The sequence below is a fragment of the Balaenoptera borealis genome (genome assembly GCF_965194805.1).
Source record: "Balaenoptera borealis genome assembly, chromosome: 9".
Classification (NCBI taxonomy): Eukaryota; Metazoa; Chordata; class Mammalia; order Artiodactyla; family Balaenopteridae; genus Balaenoptera; species Balaenoptera borealis.
Genome location: NC_138873.1, coordinates 46540231 through 46558538, shown reverse-complemented (window position 1 = coordinate 46558538; position 18308 = coordinate 46540231). Strand labels below are relative to the sequence as shown.

The 18308-nt window shown below is 43.4% G+C and overlaps 1 protein-coding gene and 1 long non-coding RNA gene across 2 annotated transcripts in view; one reads left to right on the top strand and one right to left on the bottom strand.

Moving 5' to 3' along the window:
* LOC309634623 overlaps nucleotides 1-18308 on the top strand; it is a 360017-nt gene that overhangs the window by 261073 nt on the left and 80636 nt on the right. The window lies entirely within an intron of this gene.
* LOC309635173 (uncharacterized protein) overlaps nucleotides 1-18308 on the bottom strand; it is a gene marked incomplete at its 5' end in the record, with an annotated part of 42129 nt that overhangs the window by 14823 nt on the left and 8998 nt on the right. Inside the window, 2 exons of the mRNA XM_082406056.1 lie at nucleotides 9814-9897; nucleotides 12040-12192. Of these exons, the coding sequence (XP_082262182.1) occupies nucleotides 9843-9897; nucleotides 12040-12192 (208 nt within the window). The 3' untranslated portion in view covers nucleotides 9814-9842. The remainder of the gene's footprint in view (nucleotides 1-9813; nucleotides 9898-12039; nucleotides 12193-18308) is intronic.

Genomic DNA, 18308 nt, shown 5'->3' with positions numbered 1-18308 from the left:
CTATGGCTGCATTTTTGAGGAGCCTGCTAAGGGGTGAACACCCAGAGGAGTGCAGAACACTGGGTGTTCAGACATCCATTTCCATCACTTTGCAATGCGCATTGGAAGCACTTGGCCTAATGAGTAACCTCTGAGGTCAGCCTTCAGCTAATTAGCTTGGTCTCTGAGATTCTGAGATGACATATTTTGTCAGAAAGTTCTTGGAACTTGGGAAAATTTGTTTATAAATGGTTGGCCTGATTTTTTTTTTTTAACATTGTATTTTATAAACACACACATACAAATCACACACACAAACTATCTATTACAAAACAGCAACAGAATTGGAGCGGGGATTTGCGTCTGAGATGTGTGATTCTTCCCATCGGCCCTCAGCCACTCCAGAATAACTCAAGAAATCTAGTTTGAATTTCAAAGACGTTTCTAAAGTTGTGTTTTTGCTGCATTTTGTTATCCTAAAAATTCTTTTAACTTTTCTTGATTTTTTTCCCATGTAATTGTTTTCATGTGCTTCTATTGTCTTAAATCTGCAAAGTAACACTCAGAAAGCTCCATGTAGTTGAGCTGTCCCAGAAGGGCTGCTCAACTGGAAATGCCTTGGAGTCACGGAGTCATGGCTTTGTGTTTTCTCTTCTTTTCTTTCTTCATTAATTTTATGCTGAGCTTCACTGAGTGTCCTCTCCAAAAAATTGGATAAAGAGAAAGATGCCACGGACGTTCAACTCGTTTGTATCTATCAAAGCTATTTTAGGATTTAAACAATTAGTTCTATGAGTCATACATATGCAAAAGAAGAAAGAAAAATGCTAGAGTGTGCTACATAGTGAGAATTCAAAAGTTTATGATGTCTCAGCAAAACATAGAGCTTGAACAGAATCTCAAATTCTTCCTTGTCTCTGAATTGTTGATCAAATATTCAATTCATGTGCAAAGTGATGTCAACACGATAGTCATTGCAGCACTATCTTTCCAGCAAAAGATTAGAAAAACTTAAACACCTCTAGGTGACTGTTTAACAAACTATGGTACATCAGTAAAATGGAATAGCTTAGATAGCTGAAAAGAAGAAGCAACAATGTCCAAAGTACCTTGTTGAGAGGAAATTCAAGGTATCTACTGTGTGTCAGATACTCAGCAGAGTACTGAAGAAGTGAAAGAAACGTGCTTGTGATCTAGAGGGTATCACGGTTTACTGGCGAGACGCAAAATGGTTGTGAAGAGGACGTGTGAGATATCGGGGTGATGCAGTGGAAGGATTAAAAACCCTTCTGGACGAAGGGAAAGGGGCTGGGTCATTGTCTTAGTCAGTTCGCGCTGCAATAACAAAAATACCACAGACTGATGGTTTAAACAACAGAAATTGATATTCTGCTGGTTCTGGAGGCCAGAAAGTCAAGGCGTTGCGGATTGGGTTCTGGTGAGAGCCTTCTTCCTGGTTTCCTCATATTGCGGAGGGGAGAGAAGAAAGCTCGCTCATGTCTCTTCTTTTTTTTCTTTTTTTAATTAATTAATTAATTAATTAATTTATGGCTGTGTTGGGTCTTCGTTTCTGTGCGAGGGCTTTCTCTAGTTGCGGCGAGCGGGGGCCACTCCTCATCGCGGTGCGCGGGCCTCTCACTGTCGCGGCCTCTCTTGTTGCGGAGCACAGGCTCCAGACATGCAGGCTCAGTAGTTGTGGCTCACGGGCCTAGTTGCTCCGCGGCATGTGGGATCCTCCCGGACCAGGGCTCGAACCCGTGTCCCCTGCATCAGCAGGCAGACTCTCAACCCCTGCGCCACCAGGGAAGCCCCTCATGTCTCTACTTATAGGAGCGCTAATCTCTTTCATAAGGGCTCCGTTCTCCTGACCTAATCGTCTTCCAAAGACCCCGCATCCTTGGGAGTCAGGATTTCAGCACAGGAATTTTGGAGGGACAAAAACATTCAGTCTCAACAGTAGTCAAAGAAGGCTTCACGGAGCAGAGGACCCTTGAGCTGCATCCGGAAGAGCGAGAGGCACACCAGCTCGGCAAGGTGAGGAAGGACTTGGTCACGGAGGTGTTGAATGGCAGGCCAGGCAGATTTGCGAGCTGCACGTAGCGCACGAGGTTAGAGAGCGTGGTGTTCGGTGCAGTTCTCTGTTGCCTCAACAGCTCAAAGCTGCAGAGCAATGCCACAGATGGCACCGCTCCCACATCCTAGATCAGCTGTGAAGGATGAGATAGCTCATTCATTATAGGCTTTTCGCAATCATTTCTATTTTCTAAAAAATTCCACTAAGATATTATTTTTATCTTGATGATTGCATCTTAGGGGCACTCCTTTAAATTTTGTGCAGAGGGGAGTACCTCACTCTCCTCACCCTAGTTCTTCCCTGCCGCTGAGACAATCAGTGCTGAATGTTCACGGGGCCCAGAGAGCCCCGCTCCACACTAGACGGGAACTTCTTCCTTCTAACCCCTTCTCCCCGCAGGCTAGACTCAGTAACTGAGGGCGAGGGCAACCAGGGAGAGAAAAGCCAGCTAGCCTTGCCCCCCTCCTTCCCTGAAGGCTTCCAAGCCTAAAGCAGGCCTTAGCCAAGGGAAGGGTAAAGCTCTAAGTGTGAACTGAGTTTGGAGGTATTTCTGTTGCCTGGACATTTTTTTTTCTTTTCTTCTTTTTCTTTTCTTTTTTTTTTTTTTTCCATGATCATGGGAAGCCTGGACATTTTATTTACTGAAAGTAGGCTCCGCTTGCGTCTGAAAGTATGTGAGCTGCTCAGATCCCTCTTCCAGAAGGACTTTGAGCTCAGCTGTGGGGAGTGGGCTGCCCAGACAGCCTCCGTCTGCTGCGTTCACCAGAGTCCACCTCAGGTTTCCAGTCTCTTCTCAGTGGCCCTGCCAAGGACTACGGCGGTGGCCCAGGGGTTCCACCATTTTCCAACCACCTCTGGCCACTCTAGATCCCAGTGGGGCCGGAGAGACCCTGTCAGACCTGTTCCGTGGTCTGAACCCCTCCCCGCCCACCTTCCATCCCTTTCCCCTTCTCACCCCCATCCAGACCCACGGCCCTCTTGGTGTTCTCTAGCACCTCAGGGATGCTGTTACCTCAGGGCCTTGGACGCACCATTCTCCACCTGGAATCCCTTCCCCGGAGGTCTGCCTGTTGACCGGCTCACAGGTCTCTTCTCCACCGAGCCCTTTTCTGAGCTCTCTTTACAAAACCGACAACGTCCTCCCCTGCAACTCCTGTACTCCCTGCTCCGTCCTGCTTTATTTTGTTCCTCAACACATACATCTCTAACTTTTATTATGTTTACTGTCTGACTCTTCCCATTAGAATATGAGATTCAGGCTTCCCTGGTGGCGCAGTGGTTGAGAATCTGCCTGCCAATGCAGGGGACATGGGTTCGAGCCCTGGTCTGGGAAGATCCCACATGCTGCCGGGCACCTGGGCCCGTGAGCCACAATTACTGAACCTGCGTGTCTGGAGCCTGTGCTCCGCAACAAAAGAGGCCATGATCGTGAGAGGCCCGCGCACCGCGATGAAGAGTGGCCCCCCGCTCGCCGCAACTAGAGGAAGCCCTCGCACAGAAACGAAGACCCAACACAGCCCAAAAAATAAATAAACAATAATTAAAGGTGCTAATAATTAAAAAAAAAAAAAAAAAGCTTCTAGGTTAAAAAAAAAAAAAGAAAAAAAAGAATATGAGATTCATGAAGGCGAGAACTTGCTTACGTTGTTTCTGGGTTTTCCAGCTCCCAGAGCGGGGCCTGGAGCAGCCTAAGCATCCAGTAAACACCAGTAGCAGAAGCACCGCAAAGTACCCCAAGTCCAGATGTTCCAAAACACCAAAATCGATTACAATTTAAACTTTCCATCAGGTATCTGTTACTGTGTAGACGCTCTCATAGCCCCAGTTCTTCATATACTCTGTGTTTACGGAATCACTTGACATAAACACTTGTATTAAACATACGGCCTGTGCGCGCACCGGGTGAGGGCACTTACAGCACGGCCACTTGACCGCTCAGTCCCGGTCCCCCATTCCATAAGTAGTATTGTTTGTCTTGTATCTACAATCTCAATTCACAGAGTGTTTTCATTTCTCCACGGACACCCAATGTTCAAGTTGGCTCGAAAAACACTTTTGTTTATTTTCCTCCCAAATTAGTTAAACGACTGAGACGTTATAGGTTTTTCTTTTCTTTCCCTCTCCTAGTTATCTAATTTTTTTCAAGAACATCACCCTCAAGGCTATTACACATAAAATATTGTTATAAAGTCCATTGATTTGACTCATAAAATCGCACTGGCATTTCACTCAGAGGGTTGAAAACACTGTTGAAGGACTGTTGTGGCAGAATTCTTATTCTGTGGATTGAATTCATCTGTCATTCACATTCTGATTCTAAGCACTCAAGAAAGTCATGTAATAGTCTATATATTTTATGTTAGATATATTACATATTATATGCCATATATACATATATTAGATATATTAGGTTCTTCTATATGTCATATGATAGTTTAAAAAGTGCTTTATTATAGAAAGTTCCAGATATATATAAAGTAGACAAAATGTCAATAGTATAAGTAATGCCAGGGCTTCCCTGGTGGCGCAGTGGTTAAGAATCCGCCTGCCAATGCAGCGGACATGGGTTCGAGACCTGGTCTGGGAAGATCCCACATACCATGGAGCAACTAAGCCCGTGCACCACAACTACTGAGCCTGTGCTCAAGAGGCTGCAAGCCACAACTACTGAGCCCACGTGCCACAACTACTGAAGCCTGTGCGCCTAGAGCCCGTGCTCCACAACAAGAGAAACCACAGCAATGAGAAGCCCGCGCACCGCAATGAAGAGTAGCTCCTGCTCGACGCAACTAGAGAAAGCCGCGCACAGCAGCAAAGAGCCAAAAAAAGCAGCCAAAAATAAATAAATAAATAAATTTATATATTAAAAAATAATAAGTAATGCCATGTATGCATCACCTAACTTTCATAATTATCAACTCCTGGCTAATCCTATTTCATCTATACCCTCACATACTTTCTCTCCTCCAGATTATTTTGAAGAAAATGCCAGACATCACATTATTTCATCTGTAAATACTTAAGTCTACATATTTAAAAGACAAGGCCTCTTATAAGGTAATTAGAAACCTTTAAACAAATTCAATTCCTGAAGGCCAAAGGGAAATTATTGATGGTCAGATTTTAACATTGGGAAAATCACAGCTTTACTGGATTTCTTTTTGTTTGCTATCCATATTAAAAAATTTTTTTTAAATTTTGGACAAACCATGTAATGTCTGACTGGAAATGTCTAGACAGGGGTAATAATCATAACTTCCTTCTATGAAAATAAAAACATAGAAGCATCAGAGAAATAGGAGTTTTGTTCTTTCTTTAGTTAATCTTCTGATTTTATCCTAGGACGAAAAATGTCTTACATTTCAAGTACCTATTCCTACTTCAGTTATGCACAGGCCTGAGAAAAGACACGGTAAGAGAATCAACCACAACAGGTCTTCCTTGGCTCACTTGTGTTTCCCTAGCTGTTATATATGCCATGTGCCTGGCAGATAGCAGAGGCTTAATAAATATTTGTTGAATGAATAAATTACTTTAACAGTGTAAGTTAAGGACTGCTTATCATAGTTGCAACTCTTTAATAAAAGGTCCAAACCACTTGAGGGTGGCAGTATCTCTAGGTCTAACTGGGTGTCTACTCCAGCAGACGCCAGCCCCAGCTTCGTCTCCTCTTTCCTCCTTTCTCTTTGTTCTCTCCTCTTTTCTTTCAGCAATTTCATACCTTCTATCTCCTCATTTACATTGTCTTAGTCTTTTGAAATCTTTAATATGTTGCCTGACTTGGTATTTTGCATTCATTTTCTTATTTAAAAAAACAGTTGAAAATAATAAGAAATTGCCACTAGTTTGCTCTCATTCATGTTTCTTCCCATCAAAAGTGGAGGCAACAGTTTGATATAATTTTCTCTCAGAATAGCCAGCTGGAAATCCACGAACTTGAGCTTGAGCTGGCTAGTTACCTTCCCTTCCTAACTGCTTATCCTGTGGACTTGGGGCTTGCTTAGACAGCTCCCGCAATTGTGTAAGGCAATTCTCTTCCTGTAGACGTACATATCCTCCTGGTTCTGCTTCTCTGGCTGAACCCTGACTGATACAGGCAGTTTCCACAACATAGGTCTTAACTGGAATATTCTGTATCCCTTCTCCTTTTAAAGTTCTGTTCACTCAGTGCTTTCTTGCTTTCTTCTTTGCAATGTCTGGAGCAAATCAATGCATAGCTGTCTGATGACCCTTCATATTCTAGCTGTACATTAGATACCATAGTCCTGTTAAGTCTGAAAATCATGGGAATTTAGCCCATGTCTTTTAGTTATCCCAATATTGGCATCTTCATAACTAATATTTTCTAGCAAATGAGATTTCTGGTCATTCTTTAAATAACTCCCTTGCAGGCAGTGGTCTCACTTGTAGGGTCTCCTCCTCTTTAATCTGCAGTCCTTAATGCTGCCGGTTGGGTTTTTCTAACATGTGCACTTGACCATGTCACCCCCTGGCTTGAAAAAGCACCAAACACCTTTCACAGAATCAAACATGCAGGCCAGAATGGCATTCCAGAACCTTGTTTTTGAGACTCAGGTACCAGCATAATAATGAGGCACAGCACTAAACATGGGTCAAACTGAGTATTTATATTAAATAATAAAAGTGTTTGTTTTTCTGCACTTTCTCTCTCCATGTGGAAGATAAGGAATCTACACATTTTCCTTAAGTCAGTGTTCAACTCTTCTGCTTTTGTCTAAGGTGAGGCCTGCTGTTGAAGAGTTTACTTTCATTAGGAAGTCAGGAAGGCATATATACCTGGACAGAGGGAAAGACGCATTGATGGTGGGGTTCAGATTTACCAATTAATGAGACCAGGTAGCAAGAGGAAATTCTACCAAATTGCTCTTCCCGGCTCCCAGGTCTCCAGGCTTAAAGCCCTGTGAATCACTGCTCTCTCCCAAACCGCAATATTGCGGATACCGCAAGGGTTGGGATGAAGATGATGAAGGGTTGGGAATGTTTGCTCCAAAGGAGATTTCCATTTTTTGCATTTCAGGCCTTTGTTGTTACCCAAAGTTGGCTAGAAGTTTTGGAGTCATGGTTACCCCTCTGCACAGCTGTTCTTTATTTTTTTTATTACCACCATAGATCCAATCACAAGAGAAAAAGGAAGTTTATTATTTCAAATAGTTTCTTTAAATCTGAAAAACCGGGAAATAAGCCTGCAGTCATAAAAACATATAAATTCAATCATAACACCTCAGTCAGGCAAAACATCAGTCTCGTGAGCCAAGCAAGCTTAGCCCCAGTCCCTGCTCGGCCACTCTCACCGAACACCCCATAGTATCTATGATTTAAAGCCAAACCGAGCTGAGTCACTCAGCTCTGCGCGCCGGAGTGAAGAAGAATTAGTGGTGGGTGGGCTGCGGAGGGTATCAGCTGAGAGCAAAAACCCTTTCTCACATATGAATGCCAGCAAGATGGCTGCAGATCTTAGTTTTCAGACAAACGTTCTACTTGAACTAAAAAAGCGGGAAAATATTTTGGCTTCTAAAATTGATTGTTTTGTTTTGGCCGCCCCAGGCCACGCGCGGGATCTTAGTTCCCCCACCAGGGATGAACCCGCGCCCCCTGCAGTGGGAGTGCGGAGTCCTAACCACTGGACCGCCAGGGAAGTCCCAAAATTGATTGATTTTAATAATAAATCTCTATGCTTAGATTTTTCTACAATAATATGAGATTCTCAGGGTAACTGACTTCAATTTCCTTGATGTTAATGCTCCTAACTCTGATTTCCCGGGTCACAGCATCAGAAGCAAGACCACATGGAGAAGAACGTCCTGTGGTTGCCAGTCTCCATCAGTCCCCGCTGGACCCCAACTCTGCAGCGCCCTGCTGCGCCTCCTGTGCGCTCACCTGGCTCCAGCGTGGCGCGCACCCTCCGGACGCATCCCGAATGCTGCTGCCGCTGTGCCCGTGCCCATCCCCATCCCCGCTCTGCTGCTTTGTGGCTGTCACTGACGTGGTCACCCTGCTGCCCCTAACCAGTTACGCAACCCTTTACCTGTCCTTGGGATTTGTTACTGCCACCCTGACGGCCATTCCTAGGGGACTCCTTTTTTTGATAAACTCATAGATGTAAACAGAGTTAATGTGCTTCCATTTATTCCAGTTACTATTTTTATTGATATTCAAACGAGAGCCCCTGCAAGTTAGTTCCTGACTCCTTTTGACACAGTCATAGAGGTTGTCAATAGTGTCCTTCTTTTCACATATGACCAGATGTTAAAGATTCATCTTGAGCAGACCTGGAGCCAGGTATTTCTCTAAGGAGCCCTCCTCCTTCAGGGTTCCTAATCTCCGTGTTAGGGATGCATGTTCCTAATGGGTTGTTCATTGTTTCTAGGCCTCTTCAGGGAACAAAGCTAGGAGATTGGAGATGGACAGATGATAGATGATAGGTAGATAAACAGATAGGTATAGACAAAATATTACAAGTTGATACTAATGTTTCCAATGCCAATTCTAGTTCAGGACCATAGGGCTTTGATCTGGTCTTGTCTATCTTACATCTGTATCTCCTTTCATACCCAAAATCCTGGTTCCCAGCAACACCTACATAATTACTCATTTGTTTTACCCCACAAAACGTATCCAACAGTCTCAGAATAACAATAGCAACAATATAATTATTGAAAATTTTGAAGTTTTTTTGTTTTTGTTTTTTCCGCAGTTCCTTCTGATCTAAGGATATATATATCCCACTTGGGATCTAGAGTTAATTCCCATGTGTTAAAGTCACTTGAAATATTTCCTCCCTGAGGGGATGTGCCATCAACCCCCAATACATAAGTTCAAATTTTCATATTGTTTTGTTTTAGTGATCATGTCTTAACATTTAATTCATTGACAATATATCCTGGAGATCTTCTCATAGGGTTATATAGAGATAATATTCTTCATTACTTTTTATAGCTGTATAATATTCCATCGTATGGATGTAACCATAGCTGATTGTCCCCTTTTGATCAACATTTGAGTTGTTTCCAAAAAACAAATAGTGATCCAGTGAATAATCTTGTGCATACATCTTCCCATACTTGCCAGTGCATCTTTGGGGTAGATTAGAAACTGGAATACTAAGTCAAAATATGGTCAGTAGAACATCTTTTGACCTGAATAATCACAGCAGTACTCCTATGCTTTAAGGATAGAATGATGCCACCTATTCCCCAAGCTCAGGGAACGGAGAGATGAGCCTTTGGCTTCTGATATAAGTCAACAGTTGCCTCTCCCAGGAGACTCATTAAGTCTTCAAACCAGTAGAATTTCTGGAAGTACATCCAAACATGCCCTGCTGGAACTAAATTCCTATTACTAGTACTCAGAACAGGCCTGGAACATCATCATATACCCAGGTGGAAACACATCTTATACATGTATAAAAGAAATCATGAAGAGTCAAAATAGATCTCAAAATTTCTTTCCACCATACAAGTTCTAAGTATGTCGCATGAAGTGACCTTTTCCTCCAACATTAGGACATATCACTGTTGGCTGAGCACCAGGTGGACAGTCAGTCTCCTGTTGGAAGCTCAGTCTAAGTAACCTGCCATTGAGAGAACTAGAAGGTACAATTACCAGCTCTTATCACTAATGGTTGAATTTGGGTAACTGAAATGCACGTTTTATGAGATTCCAATGAAGTCAAATATAGGCATTTTTGTTGTTGCAGCTGTTATACTTAAATAATCACAACAGTGAACTCCACTTCTCACCTTCTTGTAAGCCAATCACTGGGCAATAGTTACAACTTCTTTAGACTACTTTCTGCTGCAAGCACACAGTCAAAAATAGAAGAGCTGCAGGGGAGAAAGAGGAATATTTTATTATTACATTGGAGAGGGAAATGCAGTCACATTTGTCACATTAAAACCGCATCTCTCTTATGCAGCTGTCTTAAACATATGAATATATCATATGTAGAGAGAGGTAGATACGTATTTCCATTTTATAACTAGATAGATCTTAAATTGTCTTAAATTTCAGTTGTAACTTCTACCACTTTGAAAAAGCACTGCCTTGACCATCGTCTTTGCAACAAAGGCTTCTACCACAAATAGTTCACTGGATTCCCCAAGAATCATTTCAGGACACTCCATTTAAAAGACCCATTTCTGGGGCTTCCCTGGCGGTCCAGTGGTTAGGGCTCCTCGTTTCCACTGCAGGGGGCACGGGTTCGATCCCTGGTCAGGGAACTAAGGTCCTGCATGCCGCATGGTGAGGTCAAAAAAGACGATAAAATAAAATAAAAATAATAATAAATAAATAGAAGACACCTTTCTACCAGTGTAAGAATCCAGTTGTGCCTAGTGATCCCTGAGTGATATCTAGGACTAATCCTTGCCAGGTGATTGTTTCCAGAAAAAAATTCAAGTTAGAGTACCAGGTGGAAGAAACAATGTAAAGGAAAATGTTAAGACAGGTGGGCCCAAGCCTGGGCCCTCTCTGCGGCACGTGCAAGGAGCCTGCAGAGAAATCACCTCATTGCATCTTATTTAGACCCAGAAGCAGCCTGTAAATTCCCTGGGATATAAAATTACCTGTTTAGCTTGGCCAGCTGCCCATTCCCTTTGCTCTCCCATCCTGGGCCCATTGTTTTATAAAGGTGTCCCCACCTTCCCTTCTAGGGTCACGTAGGTGACATGTGAGCTCACATGGCTGGTGTGACTTGTCATAGCCCAGAGTAGAAAGTGCCAGAGAAGATAGTAGTTATCAGGTGAGAGCAGCTGAATCCACTTAAAAAGTCCTTAGGAGAGGGTTTGTTTTTTTTTTAATCTGAGCATTTGATCTCCCCACTCCCACTTGTTACTGAATTCTGCTTATTTGAAGTTCTGGAAAACATGAACAAAATGAGTTAAGTCAAAAGAAAGTTACCACCTTTTGTAAAACAGTGGGAAATACCACCCAAGAGTGAAGGAATCTTTACTTCTTGAAAGACTGTGAGCTACTGACCTTTTTGGATTCTTGATCTATGCTATCTTTTCTTCTTTCTCTCTAATACCTAAACTTATTTATCTTTTGGTATGGAAGACCATGTGATAAGGCCAGGCTGATATTCTTTCACACCCTAAAGGTCCTAAAGTTGTCTCTAGAAACAAATGTTGAGCAAAACGGTCCATGAGAAAGTTCTTATTATCTACTGTTCAGCCAAAGTAACACCATGCATAAAGTTGACCATGAAAGGTCATAAAGTAAAAGTGCACTGAAGAAATGACTCCAGAAAATCAGTACAATCTGTTCAGGGAATGGCATTTTCATAAAAAGGAAACTCACTGAATACATCTAAGAATTTGTAAAAATATTCTGAGTGTGTGCAGTAATATTTCCCTAGATAAATGGTTTTATATGGATTTCAATCATATTCTAACTCAAATATCTGCATAAATATCAGCTTCAATATGAATTGTCATTGAGGTATTATTTTTTGTTTTTATTGCAGATTATTATATTAATCATGTATTAACCTTGTTTATACTTTTTAAAGATAAGATATTAGCTGTTACCTTTGAAATTTGAGTTGATAATTAGACTCTGGCAATAAAATTAACCTGCAGTCGTGTCATAAAAAAAAAAAAAAAAAATTCTGAGCGGATCACAAAAGTTCTCCTAGGAACTCTCACTACCTCCCCTTCACCCCGGCAGCTCCCCAGGAAAATAACCCTTGGTGTCGATCTTGCGATTAGAGGGATATTAAGTTTTTGATGACCTTGACAGATTTGGCGAGGGCTGTACAGCTGAGTGCTCAGCGAGCAGGGTTGGCTGCTCTGCAATGTGCTGTAGGCGGGGCGGCCCAGGATCTGGAAGCTCTGACCGAATTCTGCACATTCACGCCCCGGCCCCTCCCCCTCCCCCACCCTCTCCTGCAAAACAAGTGACCTCGCTCGGATCCTGTTTGTGCTTTACTTCCTTCCTGCACCAAAGCAGTTTGCCCCCGAGCTTACCCGCTGATCCCTTTGGAGCTGCCTAGCTGGCTTTTCCTCCTTCTTGTCCTTTTCTCTTGTGCATTTGTTTTCTCAGAGTGAGCGCTCACTGAGGCCCCGGCTCCACTGCCTGAATTACAGGAAACTGGCCAAGGCATTCTCTCCCTGCTGTTCCTAGAGAGTTAGAAAGCCTGGGAATGGGTTTGGCAAGAAGGTTCCTTGTACCCTCAACCTTGACTGCTTCCAGTGCTGCCCACTTCTTCCCAGTTACAAGCACAAAACCTGCATTTATTGCCCTCTGGGGAGCTTCAGATTCACCTACGACCCCCAGACCAGAGGGCGTCACCAGGAGCCTTGTTGCAGAAGGAGGGACTCAAAGGTTGTTGAAGAAGAGACCCGGAGATCCCCAGCCCAGGCTTCTCTTCCAGCTGTCCCGGCTTCGGTGGGGCCTGCCAGCCCCCTCCTCTACCTTTAGCTTCCTTCCTGCCAGCGCCTTTGTTTATCGGAGGCATCAAGTTCCCACTGGGAAGCCTGAAAGAGTGACCAGTGGTTCTAGCTCTTTTTCTCTAACTATCTCTCAATGTCGTCTTCTTTCCTTCTCAAAGATAACTGGATGTTTGTTTGTTACTGATTTTCTTGGGATGAGGTCAGTGGGCTTTATTCTCCCCAAGAATGTTTGACTGTGCTACAGAAACACAGGTAGCAGGGCAGAAGGATGAAAGGAATCAGTTCGGGATCCCTGGCACTGGTGTCCCTCCAAACTTAGCTTCACCCAAACATGCCAAAACCATTTCCTTCCAGGCTTTTCACACTTACAGGACCCATGGTAAGTCTTTAACTTTTAGGTGAAATGACCTTTAAAGAAATAAAAGAGGGCTTCCCTGGTGGTGCAGCGGTTAAGAATCCGCCTGCCAATGCAGGGGACACGGGTTCGATCCCTGGTCCGGGAAGATCCCACAGGCTGCAGAGCAACTAAGCCCGAGAGCCACAACTTCTGAAGCCCGCCTGCCGAGAGCCCGCGAGCCACAACTGGAGAAAGCCCACGTGCAGCAACGAAGACCCAACACAGCCAAAAATAAATAAATAAATAAAAATTAAAAACAACAACAACAACAAAAAAAACCATGTAGCACTGTGATGTACATAATGTGATAGGAAAGTGGTAGAGCTACACTGGGATGTGCTAGTGGTTTGAAAAAAAAAAAGAAAAGAGTTTCAAAAGCTGAACTAAAGGAAAGAACAGCACACTGAACACTTAGCCTAAAATAGGAGTGAAAAAGCAGAAGGTCCAAAGTTATTCGATGGGTAGTCTGTGTCCTACCTGCTTACTTTATACTTGCCCACCCCGTCTTAAATCAGCCTCCAATCTCGTTTTTTTGTTTGTTGTTTTTTGTTTGTTTGTTTTTTTAAATGAGTAAGCCTTCTTTTTGGCTCTTTTTTTTTTTTTTTTTAATAAATTTATTTATTTATTTTTGGCTGTGTTGGGTCTCCGTTTCTCTGCGAGGGCTTTCTCCAGTTGCGGTGAGCGGGGGCCACTCTTCATCGCGGTGGCGGGCCTCTCACTATCGCGACCTCTCTTGTTGCGGAGCACAGGCTCCAGACGCGCAGGCTCAGTAGTCGTGGCTCACGGGCCTAGTTGCTCCGCGGCATGTGGGATCTTCCCAGACCAGGGCTCGAACCCGTGTCCCCTGCATTAGCAGGCAGACTCTCAACCACTGTGCCGCCAGGGAAGCCCCCCAATCTCGTTTTAAAAGGGTCATCAGGGTTACAAAACCATGTCCTCCAGTGCCCCCATCCAATTCCTATGGCTCTCTGTTAAGCATCTGAGAATTTAAACATCTCTCCAGAGCAAGTACATCAGGAATTCCCAGCCCCCACTTTATATGACGTCTAAATGATGACAGTAAATGAATGACAGTATGTTCCATACCCCACATGGACTAGTTTGGACTTCCTCACAACACGGCAGCCTCAGGAAGGCAGGCTGCTTATATAGAAGCTGAAGGTTACAAGAGCGAGTATTCCAGCAAGCAGGTTGGAAATATCGTCACTGCCTTTTTTGAACTTGCCTTGGAAGTTACATAGCATCACAGTCAGAAAAGCCTGCCCAGTTTTAGGGGGAGGGAGCATAGCTCCCACCTCTTGATGAGAAGAGGGTAAAAGGATTTGTGGATGTACTAAACAATATTGACTGACCATCCCTTTTGTCTTGCAATTAAGTTTTTGTTACCCTGATCTTTTCCAGTTCTTCCGATTGGTCTAGCTTCAGGCGTTTTCCACATTGAAAATGTTAGCAGGTGAGGTAGCTGGTCTCCAGAGAGGGCCCCTGAACCACTCCTCCCAGTATTGTGCTCTTGTGCAGCCCCCTCCCACACTGAATCTGGGCTGCGGCTCTGGGTGTGACTTCCCAAGAAGCCTTGCTGCTTCTACCAGGGTCTTTTGAAATGCCCATCCTGGGGAAAGTCAGCCACCATGTAGGAAGTCTAACCTGAGACCACCATGCTTTGTGGAAGTCCCATGTAGTCACATGGAGGAACCGCAGGAAGAGAACAAAATGCTTGGCGAGCCCCTAGAGATTTCAGCTGTCCCAGCCTGGATGGCCAGACACGTGAGGACGCCATCTTGGATGTCCAGGCTGGTTGAGCATTCAGATGACTCCAGCTGAGCCACCATCTGACTGCAAACGCACTTGAGACTCCAAGCAAGAACCATCCAGCTAGGTCTAGTCAACCCCCAGAAGCTTAAGAGATAATAATAAATTGTCACTTTAAGCCACTAAGTTTGAGATGGCTTTTTACATAGCAATAGAACACCAGGTTCTATTCATGCTGCCTCAGAATGTCTCCCCAATCTGGTTCTCTTAGGCAGACCTTCAGCTTCATATATTTGCTAAGGCAAAGCCTGCTGTCTGGTCAGAACAAGGACTCATGCCTTTAAAGAAGTTGCTCTTGGATGTGATACCAAACATGGTCTCAAGGAACCATAAAATAAAGGTCAGTACAGAGAAAAAGTGCCATGAGAACTTAGGAAAGAGAGAGAGAGAATTATTCCAGACTGGGACTGATGCGTCTGAAGAGGAGGTGGCATTGAATTGGATCTTGAATGCCGAGCGGGAATTTGTGGCTTTGTTTTGTAGAAATAGGGAGCTACTAAAGGTTTCTGAGCAGAAAGGTGATGTAATAAAAAAATTTGTTTCATGAAAATTAGTCTGAGAGCCATGTATAAAGTAAATTGCATTTGGGAGACACTAGACAGGAGTGGCCTGTGACGGGGAGGCCAAGAAAAAACTATCATGACCATCCAGGGGAGAACAACGAGCTCTTGCACTTGCCTATGGCACTGAGCACGGGTAAAAGGAGTAGTTTTAGGGGACATTCCAGAGGTTAATATGACCCTGAAACACTACATATTTCATACATGTATCATATGTGAAATGGTAAAATTATGACACCAATTCTCCCATCCGTGAAAAAATGAAAACAAAATAAATAATTCTAAAACTTTCCTTTTGAATAAATGTGGTATTTAAAAGAAAGTACCTTTAAAAAATAGTTTATGTTCTGGAAAAAAAAGAAAAAGTAAATTAGATCCATAACTTTATGTGTCATCAGAGATTACACTTTTGGACATTTCTGGACAATATTTCTAATATATTCACATGGATTTACAATTCTTGTCACTTATCCATCCTTTTGGAACGTTAGCAACGAAAGAAGCCTCAAAGAACAAAGAAACAAAAAATCAGTGCAGCATCATTACGAGTTTTTAAAACCCACATTGGAGGCCTCCCTGGTGGCGCAGTGGTTAAGAATCCACCTAACAATGCAGGAAACACGAGTTCCAGCCCCGGTCCGGGAAGATCCCACATGCTGCGGAGCAACTAAGCCCACGTGCTGCAACTACTGAGCCTGGGCTCTAGAGCCTGTGCTCCGTAACAGGAGAAGCCACGGCAATGAGAAGCCTGCGCACCGCAACAAAGATTAGCCCCCGCTCGCCACAACTAGAGAAAACCCGCGCGCAACAACGAAGACCCAACACAGCCAAAAATAAATAAAGAAATAAAGAAGTTTATTTTTAAAAAAAACAAAAAAACCCACATTGGCTGTTGGTGGCACAGTGTGGTTGCTCCATTTTTTTTAAAGTATGAGCTCCCTCTAGTGGCCAAAATAGTCTTTACTGCCTGATCAAATCTGCACCAGGCATTTATATTTAAATAATTTTAATGGTAAAGTTTAACTTCTAGAACTGAATTTGCACTTTAAAATTTTTCTTTGCTTTGCGCTGAGTAGGCTCCATAATATTAGCAGTGAATCTCAGCATCTACTATTATTGTTACAATTTATAATTATCAGTTTTCAATAATGTGTTTATTGAGTTTCAGACCACACCAAAATGCAATTATCACCTAATTAATGTACAAGCTAATTTACTATACATGTTCCCAAGAAGTGAGGTCATCATTTATCACTCTATATAATATCCTCATAGATGAACCTATATCCTCTTAAAACTAGTCTAAGTTGAAACTATTCCAGAAATATACATTTCCCAACCAAATCCCATCAATCCTTACAGGGAAGGATCACCCTCAGTGGATTCCACTGAATCACATCTCCCACTAGGGGTCAGAGTTAGACAAAAGCCTCCAAGAAGAGGGATTCGGAGGTGTTGGGGGAGTGAAAAGAAAGACTAATACTGAGTGTCTACTGTGTGTCAGGTGTTAGGTTATATGCTTTACATCTGCTGTCTCATTTGAAGCCCTAGAGGGATGTCATCCCATTCCTCTCCTATTTAACACAAATTTTCCAAATTCTTACGTCAGAATAAGGCATAGAAGAAAAGTAGACATCATCTGTGCCTTTATGGTATGCAGAGCCAAGTGGGAGGGCCAAGAAGGAAGCAGATGAGTGTACTTACTGGGCAGGTAGAAACCCAAGAAGTGGGAGGAGCCCGAGGAGTGGCTCTTCCCTCCAGCTGCTGAGGAGGGTGGCAAGCATCAGGGAGAATTGCCTTCTTGAGGAGGGGATACTAAGTTGAATCTTGAAGGACGCTGAGGAGTTAGCCAGGCAGAGGGACAGTAGGTACAAAGGCCTGGAGTCTGAAGAGAGTGTTAGTGCAAGTTGGCTGGAAATTAGGGAGGGGATGAAGGGTTAACACCCCATTTTCAAATGACCTAGTTGACACTCAGAGAGGTTTACTAAGAATCCTGCCGAGATAAAAGTGAGGGCTCAGTGATGGCATTGCTGTCTGCTTTCACCTCTGCCTTATGTATTGGGGGAATGTGACCGTCCTGATCAGGGTGATGCCAGGAGAAGTTAACACCAACAAAAGTAATTATGAGGCCAGCTCTGCAAATGCCTCCCTCTTTGAAGCTAACGATGGCTGGACTTGTGTGTTTGAAGCAAAAGTGTGAACACCAGTGCTCGCTTCGGCAGCACATATACTAAAATTGGAACGATACAGAGAAGATTAGCATGGCCCCTGCGCAAGGATGACATGCAAATTCGTGAAGCGTTCCATATTTTAAAAAAAAAAAGTGTGAACTCCAGAAGTGGTTTGGTAGCCAGTTATGATGAGCATAACACAGCTGGCCTTGGGAGTGGGCAGAGTGGGCAGCTTTCCCACTCAAAGGCTGCCCAGCCTTCCTCCTGACCTTAAGATCCAACCCAGCTGCCCCACCTTGGCACCATCACTCAGTGGAATTGCATCTTCTAGCCAGCTAGGACCTAAAGTGAACAGGAAAGACAAAACTTGTGTGTAGTCAAAATTACTCTCGAAAAATACCTTAAATTATCCGTAAAATGATCCATATAAACATGGTTTTGTATATACAACCCAGTATAGTGAATCTTATAAACCCTGCAGTGTGAGACCCACTGAGCTAAACTAGGAAAAGCACAAAATTAGAGCCTATAAGCAGAGGTCTGGGTGTTCAACCCATTCCTCCTTTAAAGTCATCTGAGCCCGACCCTCTCCTCCTGATTTCCATGATGCTTATTCCTCTCATGCTGTCTTTAAAGCTGCTTTGTTTTCCTCCAGTTTTATTGAGGTATAATTTACACATAATAAAATTCACCCATTTTAAGTGTATAGTTGATGAATGTTGAAATTGTACACAGTCTTATAATCACCACCACAATCAGATGTAAAACATTTCTGTCATCCCGGAAACTTTCCTTGTGTCCTTTGAAGTCAACTCCCTCCTCCAAACCCTGGCCAAAGGCAACCTCTGGTCCTTTTGTTGCTATAGCTTTGCCCTTTCTAGCATTTCATATAAGTGGAATCATAGA